This window comes from Clinocottus analis, unplaced genomic scaffold (assembly GCF_023055335.1).
Source record: "Clinocottus analis isolate CAN_PGR_092001 unplaced genomic scaffold, fCliAna1.0.p SCAF_7, whole genome shotgun sequence".
Lineage (NCBI taxonomy): Eukaryota > Metazoa > Chordata > Actinopteri > Perciformes > Cottidae > Clinocottus > Clinocottus analis.
This window is the reverse complement of record NW_027176229.1, coordinates 9,823,597-9,833,906: the sequence shown is the minus strand read 5'-3', so window position 1 is coordinate 9,833,906 and position 10,310 is coordinate 9,823,597. Positions and strand designations below refer to the sequence as shown.

At 40.7% G+C, this 10,310-nt stretch overlaps 1 protein-coding gene across 1 annotated transcript; it reads left to right on the top strand.

Moving 5' to 3' along the window:
* Positions 1 to 618: 618 nt before the first annotated feature.
* anapc5 (anaphase promoting complex subunit 5) lies at positions 619 to 9,084 on the top strand. Its single transcript, XM_068566715.1, has 17 exons — positions 619 to 1,142; positions 1,231 to 1,310; positions 1,568 to 1,677; positions 1,796 to 2,039; positions 2,320 to 2,386; positions 2,552 to 2,653; positions 2,753 to 2,943; positions 3,054 to 3,135; positions 3,228 to 3,320; positions 3,821 to 4,002; positions 4,221 to 4,356; positions 5,046 to 5,120; positions 6,331 to 6,452; positions 6,539 to 6,646; positions 6,877 to 7,024; positions 7,149 to 7,311; positions 7,403 to 9,084. The coding sequence occupies exons 1-17, from the start codon at positions 945 to 947 to the stop codon at positions 7,621 to 7,623; spliced, it is 2,322 nt and encodes a 773-aa protein (XP_068422816.1). The 5' UTR covers positions 619 to 944; the 3' UTR covers positions 7,624 to 9,084.
* Positions 9,085 to 10,310: the final 1,226 nt, after the last annotated feature.

The following is a 10,310-nucleotide window of genomic DNA, read 5'->3' as shown; positions in this document are numbered from 1 at the left end:
AGTATCAAACTGGTGCATTTCAGCATTCAATTCACTCGAGGACAACTACTAGTGAAAATGTCTACTGTAAAATCAGACAGAAACATCCAGTTATTGGCAGGTGATTGACTGTTATTAACAGTTTTACCTCAACAGATGGGCCTGATACATGTTGGAATTTTCTAAAGAAGTCTTCAGACTTACAGGAGAACAGGAGAGCTTTGATCAGAATATACCACTCGCAAAGGCCATAGAAGTTATGAAGTAAGGTGTTGTAGCATTAGTAGTATTTATGATTAACACTTAGGTTTGTGTCATATACTGTATGAACTCTCCTCCTGCAGTTAGGACAGCTACCATGGTCAAGGCGAAATAGAAGTGTGCAACCACTTCCGGTAAAGACAAAGTAAATGTGTACGAACAGCGAGTGGCCGCTTAGATCTGTGTGTGACTGCCACAGTATCGACTTATGAAAGCAGAACATTAACATTTATATTTCCTTTTTTATTCTTGTCTCGAACCAAAATATTGTAGCTTCAAACCGCTTGAAAACCAGCGTAAGACCCAAAAATATATAGTTTAACGAGAATGAAAAAGTTCCGCCTTTTGATGACGTAATTTTCAGGGGACAGACGGAGGGCGGTTTGAAAGCGAAGAGGCAACTTCTGTCAACATGGTTAAAATAAACCAAATTACCTGACAAGACAGAAATGGACGTTCGCTGTCAGTAAGAGATTAAACGACACTCGTTGTTTATGTATTAACTCTTCTGAGGCGTTTTATCTATAGAGACGTGATACGCGAGCGTACGTTAACCGCTAGCCTAACTAGCTAACGGTACTGCTGGTGTCCAGCTGCCTGTTTGGCTGCTGGATACATTTAAATTGTATCTCTCCTAAATATTAAATCAGTGAACCACATAACTTAAATTCCTTCTTCCCCGTAGCTTAACACAAGCTGTTAAAATGGCGAGTGTGCATGAAAGTTTGTATTTCAACCCTATGATGACGAACGGAGTGGTCCATGCTAACGTGTTTGGGATCAAAGACTGGGTGACTCCGTATAAGATCTCCGTCCTGGCGCTGCTGCATGACATGACTGCGTCCAAAATCACATTGACAGTGAGGAGACGACTAAACAAACTCATCCTCCCTTTGCAGCAGGTTTGTTTTATTACTGCTTGTTTATTGCAAACGTGTGTGGTGGCAGGCGTTTCATCGTTGTATCTCCTGTTTCATGTGGGATCATCAGGGTCCAGACCTGAGTCTTGGCCAATTCCTGAAGACTGTGGAGGAATGTTGCCCTCAGACTGCATATGCTGTCAAACTCAGGTATGCTGCTGCCTGCAGACTGAGATGCTGTGGCTTTGTTTCATTACTCAGTAGTATGCAACATTGTAGCTCTGATAGAAATACATTTTAGGTTAAAGTCACCACTGCTACTACTGGTGCTTTTACAGTCTTTCACTAAAACGTACCGAATAATTGTAATGTACTCTTTTGACGATCACATCCACTAACATAGTAAACAAACGTGCCAAATATTTTAGCAATAATAGTTGTTGAGGTCACTGGGTTTTTTTTCAAAGGCTGCATGAAATGGCAGACGGTGAGCTCAAAGACATGGAGTACTTCTTTTCCACCCTTCCTACTCCATTCACTGCTTTTGAGTCTGAGGCTTATAAAACCAGTGTTGTAGGTAAGTAGTACCCTTGATTGGATAGCTCTTAAAGTATAATTGGAATTCCTGAAATGTCTGTATTATTCTTGTGAGGAAGACTTGCATTGAGATATGTTTCACCTGTTTGTTTTTTTAGGGCTTTTTATGAGACACATGCTTCTGGCCTACAACAAGCTGTCTTTCAGTCAGGTCTACAAGTTGTACAAGTCCCTGCAGCACTACTACCACAGTCACTACGCCAAGCCTGCTGATGGGCAGCTGGGTTTGCCAGCGCTGGTCGCTGACGACTCCGACATGGACCTCACCAGCACTGAGGATACTGTAGGGGACAGATTAGACAGAGAGGAGTTGGACAGCCCACTGCATGAGTCAGAGCTTCGGTTAGTGATGCTGTTACTAGATAAAATTCTATGGTTTGTTGTAACATATTTTATTTTCAAGGTACGTGTTTCAATCTTAAAAGTTTGGGAAATAAATTCCATTGTTTGCACCTACTACTTTTATGAGATTGTTTAATTACTTACTTACTGTTTACACCAAACCTCGAAACCACTCTACCCCCTACAGTTTGGTAATGGGAAAACACTTTTGTTTTGATGTTAATGTGGTGGCGACGATTGTGAAAAGCAGATCTCATGTTTTATTTTGGCTGTCCTTTAGAAATGACAATACTCCAAGCAGAGGTCCCCTCTCACAAAAACAAGCAGAGTACTTTCTTGCAAGACAGGTGAGTTTTTAGATCAAGGAACTGTATGTAATTGCATTAATGCCATCTTACTCTAACCAGTAAAATTTACACTAAAGGTAAATCTAATTAACCAAACACATCCTGTGTCAAACTGAGATGTGTTTTTGCAGTTCTTATAATTTAAGAAAACCTCTTTTTCTGCAGGCATATCTTCTGAAGAACGATGAGAACAAAGCTTTAAAGCCTGCTGCGCTGCAGGAAGAGCTCAACAACATGCTGAAATTTAACCCAGATTTTGCTGAGGCGGTGAGCTCCACCCACTTAACTTTCCAAACTATATTAACAAGTATGCCAGAAGGGAGGATATCTTTTTCATCAGATTTGTGTTTTTTTTTTCTCTCTCAGCATTATCTAAACTACTTAAACAATATGAGAGTCCAAGACATCTTCCTCTCAGCTCACAGTCTCTTACATTATTTTGATCGTCTCATCTTGTCTGGAAATGAGGGAAAGAGCAATGGGGATGAGGGCTACGGCCGAAGTCTCCGCTACGCTGCTCTCAACCTTGCAAGCCTGCATTGTCGCTTTGGACACTAGTGAGTACAAGACCTGGTGGAGTCTGAGCACATTGACAAGTTCCTACTTCGGAGTATCTGTATAAATGATGGCTCTCATTATTGATGCTCTCACTTTTCTTTTCCATCAGTCAGCAGGCTGATCTGGCTCTACGGGAGGCTATCCGCATTGCCCAGGATTCCAATGATCATGTGTGCTTGCAGCACTGCCTGGTAAAATACTTTGTAATTATTGGTCTGTCATGTCTGAATTTAATATGAGTGTGCTTTAGATTTTTCTGCCGTCTCTTTGTGTCCTACATCAGAGTTGGCTTTACACGTTGGAACAGATGAAGGGATCTGACAGCACTGTGTTAACTGAAGATTCAGTGAAAATGGCTGCCCATTTCTGCCTGCCAGTGAGTGCAAAATGAGCTCTTCAATAAGAATGCATATTTTAAAGTGGCTGTAGCTGTTTTATTATTTTTCTTATTTTTTGATTGTCTTGGCTCACTTTTCACAATGGTTTCCGTTTGCCAAACTCCTAATACAAAATTCTGTTGTCTATTGCTAATACAAATATGAACCACCGTAACAGTGGTGTCCCTCATGCTCACCACACGCCATACAATATGTAGAGCTGGGCTACAGTGGGCATTATATAAAGATGTTGTTTGCACCTCTTGTGATGTATGTATTCAATAGCTGTGCCCTGAACTGTTTTCATTTAAATTGCTATGCCTTCATGAAATAACATACATAAAAAATGAAAATGTAGGTTTATAATAAAAACACAGCTTGCCACACATGCATAAAAACAACCTTATATGTTTCATTGTACATAGCTATACCTAATGTTTGCATATTTTAAATTTGACGTGTGATTCACCCCACTGATTGATAATCCTCCCTGCTGTAGTACTTGGCATCGCTGGGCATTCAGTCTTTGGTCCAGCAGGGGGCAACACAAGGTAAGACAGCCCACAAGCTGATGGATGCACTGAAGGACACAGACATCCTGCACTGGAAGCACAGTCTGTCGGAGCTGATTGAGATCAGTCTGGCTCAGACTACGTCCATATGGAGGATGTACGGCAAGAGGTCAGCCTCTTCAGCTTGCCTACCCAACACATAGTTGTCAGTTGTGTTCACTGTTTCTGACACTCGACTGTATGCTAGCACACAACCTTCTCCTCACTCTCATGAAATCAAACAAACAAAACCACAAGTTTAAGTGTGAAAATAAGTTACTAATAAATCTGCATGACCAGCATTTTGTTCACTAATTCCTTTACAATATGGGCATGTTTCTTGTGCAGCACCATGGCTCTGCAGCAAGCCCAGCTGCTTCTCAACATGAGCAGTCTGGAGCCAGTCAACTTTGGGGTCCAGCAGAACAACACAGAGGCGTTCGCTGTGGCTCTGTGCCACCTGGCCGAGCTGCACGCTGAGCAGGTAACACATTTGAATTGGTCTCGTCTGTCTGCTTTCTGCCCCGCTGCTGTATAACCCATTAGTCATGCACTAATTTTCTCTAGACTCGACTACTGCAACTCACTCCGTCCTGGCATAAACCAAAAATCTATCTCCTGTCTACAACTAGTCCAGAAGGCAGCAGCTTATGCTTCTTACTGGTTTTTAACAGACAATTTAACATTACTCCGGTTCCGGCCTCTTTTCACCAAAGTGGAGTTGTAAATCAAAGGGTGACCGTGCTTTTGCCAAGAGGGCCCCATGACTTTTGGAACGCCCTACCTGAGGAGAAACTTCTTTTAATTAGCTTCTTAAAACATATTTTTATAGAATTGCTTTTAAGTGATGTCGTCCTTTTTATGTGCTTTTATACAGTTATTTTTTTTCCCCCTGTTTTTGTATGTTTATTTTATTTATTTATTTTCTTGTTTTCTATTCCATTAGTTTTTTGGGGTTATTTGTTTGGTTTTGTGGTTTTCATTGCCTTTATGCTGTGGTCCTTTCTTTGTTTACCGATATTGACGTTAAGTTTGACTATGCTTTTCTTCTCTGTAGAACACTCTTAAAATTTGTATGTGAATGTAATATTATTAGTCAGTTGACCCAGTATGGTCAAGTCTTTCTAGTTGCTGGCCAGAGTTCAACACGTATATTGTTTGCTTTTGTTGCAGGGCCTGTACCGTGCCGTTTCAGAGATTCTCCAGCATCTGAAAGAACAGTTTCCTTCTCACTCACAGCATGCAAAGGTTCGTTCTACTTATCTCTTATTCTTGATTGTTTACACTTCATGGTTTATAAGGATTAAATGTGTCTTTTTGTTATTGCGTTTTGTATTAAAATCTATATAATCAATTCATTTACAAACGTAGTCAATTTAAATTTACTGTAAACTGGTGATGAAACAGTGTCACTTTAATACTGATGCTTCTATGTGACCTGTATAAGTAACCATTATGATTGCACTTGTAGAATACCAAACTAAATGGGAGAATTGCTGGCTTACTGACTTTAAAAGTTAAATGTTGTTATAAGCACTTTTCTCAGCAGCCAGTTTGACAATTTCAGGGTAAAAACAGGTGTAAATAATATTATAACTTATGGCCCTGCTCCATTAAGGTGGGCCAGGACTCTGGTTTTGTGCATGCTGCCTCACTGGGGTGTCTGTGACGCAATCAATAGACTGGCTCCATTGTTCATTGTATCAATTGTGCCTATGTTTATCCTGCTATTTCAAAATGGCTGCTGTAAAACGGGCTCGTATACTAAACTGTTCTCGTCTTAGTTAAGATTTTAGCTGCAGTGTTCTGAACCATTTGAAAGTCTTCAAGTGGTTCATAACACCGCAGCTAAAATCTTAAACGCGTAGAACATTGTGAGGAATAAATAGTTTTTTCTGGAAGTATAGCTCAGTAGGGAAACTTGTGTGTGTGACACTGCCCTAATTAGCTCATCCTACTCAGCTGTGTCTGTCTAGCAGCAATCACATTTGCCGTGATTATGTTAACTGTGAAGTCACTCCTCAGAGAGACGGGTCATTGGATAGAATTTAAGTTAAGGTGCCCATCTCATCTTCGTGCTTCCCAGAAAATAAACACTTTTAGGATTTAGGACCTGCTGATGAACACACATGTGAAATGTGTGTGCAATGTCAAAAATGTGAGCGTAAGAGCAGGTTAGGTAACTTGTACTGTTGCAGAATACAATTACTGCAGTTCAGGTTGATTTTTAGCTGCGCCACATGCTGTTTTCACATGAATTATAGATGTATACAGTATTGCGTAATATCTTTGCATGGTAAAACAGTCAAAAAGTTATATTTACTATTTAAATGGATGCATTTTGGCCTTGTCGCACAGAAGGAGGTACTTTTTGCTTCATTCTGTGATGCATAATATGAGCATTCTGCATGAAATACTCAACAATTTTTTTTTTTCTTAACCAATTTCTCTGAATCAGCTATGGATGCTGTGTGATCTCAAAATCCAGTTTGAAAGACATATGAACGAAGGGAAATACCATTTGGCAGAGCCACTAGTGACGGCGATCTCTGCCTTAAACAAAACAGAAGGTCTCTACAGGTAACGTCAATACACTTCTAACCTTAACAATGATTCTCTCACATGTTTAATTTGTGTTGGAGTTGTAACGACATGTTTCCTGACAGGAAAGCTCAAGTTCTGAAGGCTCTCAACCGGAGCACTGAAGCGTACAACATCTTACAGCGGCTGCAGGTGCACTGTGAGAAGACTAAATACACAGAGGTGGTCATCAGGTAGATGGACACTATATTATTTCTGATATCGTGAATATCTGTTTCCGAGAGTGTAGAGTGACTGTCAACTCACCTAAACTCCTAAACACTGATCATTTTTTTATTTGTGTAATTGAGTTAACTCATCTATTTCAGCGCTTCCATAAATATTTTATGTATGTCCTCAGGGAATCATCCTGAGCCACATTTCTTTTCCCGTCTACATCCCTGCCTGTTTATGTCTCATACAGAGTTATGCTTTCTACCGCTGAGCTCCACTGGGAGTCATCCGGCTTCTCCACAGCTCTTCCTCTCCTCCTGCAGGCCTTGGCTCTGGCTAGACAGCACCACCTCCAGTCCCTGGCCTCAGAGGCCATCCTCCACCTGGCCTTCACTCAGGTCAAACACTGCTGCAGCTCTTATTAATGCAAATCTACAAAGCCTTATTTTGCAGTATGTCTGGTTTGTAACCAATTTAAAAACAACATGCATGTTTTTTTACCATCTCCTCTCCTTTCTGCAGCTGATGTTGGGGGTTCCTGAGCATGCTCTTAGTGTTTTGCATGAAGCCATTGAGCCCGTTCTGGCCCACGGATCAGTTATGGACAAGGGCCGAGCATTGTTGCTAACTGCCCGCTGTCAGATGGCAGTGGCTGGATTCAGGCCAAACGGACAAGGGCAAGCAGGTAACAGCTTCTACACCCCCACACGCTCGCACCACCACCAAACACTGACCCCCTCGCTATTTACACACTGCTGTTTATTGTCTCCCTGCAGATCTGCATTTGGCCGTTTTGGCTGTTGACACGCTAAATGAGGCAGCTGCCTATTTCTCCAAGCTGAACTGTAAGGAGCGGCTGCGAGACGTGCACTACCTGCAGGCCCAGCTCCACCGTTCTCTAGGACAAACCTCGCAGTGCAACAAAAGTGCCATGCTCTTCCGGCTGCTGGACCAGGAGCTGCAGTCACCAGCACCACCGGTTTCCATGCGGCTGTAACTACTTTCAGTCAAACAACAGACTCTGGTCCTCTCGGCTTCTGAAAAAGATCCCTCTTTTGACTGCTGTGGCTCACCACTAGATGGTGGGGAAGATCTGTCCTTCTCTGTCAGCGTTGAAATATTTAATTTGTAAATATTTATGCAAAGTGAAACTCCATGCACGCAATGCCTGCCTTATATTTAGAGAGGACAATTTCAGTAGTCATGAACAAGGCTGAGTAACGAGTAGACCAGGAATAGATCAGTTGTCTCTTCACTTGTGATCGAGTACAGATTGAAATAATAGCCTGATGATAAACGTAACATGTTTTTCAATACTTCAACCACAGCAAGTCCAGGTTTGTCAGACAGACAGTACATGCCTACTGGCCGCGTGGTAGAACTGTCGAAGGTTTATCAGGAGCTGTCGCCGTGCTGACTTACCCTCCGCCTTTTGATGAATGAGGGGAATATCACAGTTACCTACAAGATGAATGGGTTTCAGTGGCTTGAATGATTCATATTTTTCTAAAAGAATACAGGTGAAGCTGGAATCTGGAGGAACGAATCATGCTCACATTTATAATGCAATAGACCCCATGATGACATCACACCAGATACTGTATCTGTTCCCACTTACGTCTAAGTCGGTTTGTAAGAGTGATTATTGTCTGTTATCATGTTAGCATGGTAGCATGTAATCCATTACTTACTGCACTTCTTTTAAGAATATAAACAACTTGTTTCATCTTATTTTGTTTCCTGATTAATCCCACACATTGTGGGAACAATCGTGTGAGAATGTACGGTATCTGTAGTGGGAACATCTCTATGGTAGAATTTAGTGATCGGTTCAGTATTTAAAGTTGTTCATATTTTCTTGCACAACCATATCGAGGGTCGGTTATCTGACTAGATCCCTCAGGACCTGTGTTAACGGAAAATGTGTCTTTTGTTGACTTAGTTAAAATACTACGCTTTGCACAAGCAGACCTGTTTTCTATGTAAACCCACAGAGCGGTGTGATGCATCGAGCTCCCACCAGTGAAGTCTTTTCCCTGTTGCTTCGGGCACTGGTTTGTTTAATGCTTGTTTTTACATGTTTGCCTAGGTCGGTTAAGGAGTGTTGTATGTACATCGAGTGTGCGCCAAAATAGTTCATGCTTTTACACAGTCTTCATGTAAGGTATTATTTTCCCAAAGTCTCAGCTACAGGTTTTATTTGACGCTGCTGGTTTTGATGAAACAAAGTAATTTACAAAGTTTAGAACATTTTACCAACTGTGAGGATATTAAAGCTCTTTTCTTTTCAGATGAAAAAGCAGCTAAAAAAAGTTTTTAAAGCATTTCTGAGGTTTCAGTTTCTACCAAAGGCACCTGGTGCTTGGTTTTTCATTTTCTCAAAGAGCACACATGAGTGAAGGTATTTACTGATTGAAACTCACTGGACAGTGAAAGTAAAGCGGGGTCTCTCTCTTCAGCGGTCCAGAGTCCTGCTCACGTTCTGTTTACCTCCTTTTCTGTAATTGAACCTCTGTCCAAAAACAACATTGTTCATCACCTGCACAAATGTGTTGTGTTATCGGTTTGCTTCGTTTGCTGGTCAGCAGAATTACCGAAAAACTACTTGCCTGATTTTTATGAAACTTGGTGGAAGGGTGTAGCATTGGTAGAGGAAGAACCCATTACATTTTGGAGAGAATTTGAATCACGGAACGGATACAAAAAATATATTTTTTTACCTTTCATTTGAGATGGTCCTTGGTGGGGGCCGACGCTCTGCAAATACCCGTCCAAGTGTGTCTGTGTTAGTGCTGAAACGGTGAGCTGATTAATTAGTCGATACACAAACATGAATCAACATTTCATAATTGAAAAATCTTTTAAGTTTTTAATCAGTCAAAAATGCCAAACATTCACTGTGCCAGCTGCTTTTCTGTTTTTACTGGGTTTGCCCTGGATTAAATGCATTAATATGTCATTACCACAGTACATGAGGTTCAGTATAAACACTAAATAACAAAATCTGACCAGCAACAAACTAAAAGAAAAGATAGTATAGTGTTGTCATGCTTAATATTCCAGTCACAGAAGCAGCACAGAAATACCCACAGGGTCTGTGTGGTAAAATATAACATCTTTGTTCAAAATGTTTAATAACAAGCATGGCAACAAACATGGCATAAGAACAATGCATGTTTAGAAAAATATATCTGCAAATGTATTTTTCAGAATACGCTATACATTTACTTGACCTCTACTCGATATTAAACATTTACAATTCAAGAGTAATATACTATATCACTATAGAGTCACGGTAGAAAACAGCACGGTCAGTTTCCTCGAAATAATGTTGGCTTCAGGATCAACTTACACCAGGGGAACGGTTCGGGTAGAAACAGGCAAACAACCTGAGGTGTCCTTATTTTTAATTGTTTAATGGGTCAAGTTTTTTTGTCACCAGTTTGACAATAGAATAGATGAAAGTACCACATGGAAAACCTACAACCACACAGACTCTTACCTGAAAAGGCATAGTGATGAAACTTAATTATTGATGCTTACTTTGTTGTTTTTTAATATGTTAAATACCATGTCATACATAAGATAGGTCTATTGTAGAAAGAAGATTGTGTTTTAGGTTTCCCCAAAACTTCACCAACAATGGTGATGGTAAACGAGTCAAACTACTGTAGGTGCAACCTC

What these genes read in the sequence shown, in the direction of transcription:
- anapc5 (XM_068566715.1), top strand. Translation starts at nt 945, where the DNA reads ATGGCGAGTGTGCATGAAAGTTTGTATTTCAACCCTATGATGACGAAC. An exon ending in TGGAGGATGTACGGCAAGAG is followed by an intron (nt 4,003 to 4,220) that starts GTCAGCCTCTTC and finishes TTTCTTGTGCAG; the next exon opens with CACCATGGCTCTGCAGCAAG. An exon ending in CCGAGCTGCACGCTGAGCAG is followed by an intron (nt 4,357 to 5,045) that starts GTAACACATTTG and finishes CTTTTGTTGCAG; the next exon opens with GGCCTGTACCGTGCCGTTTC.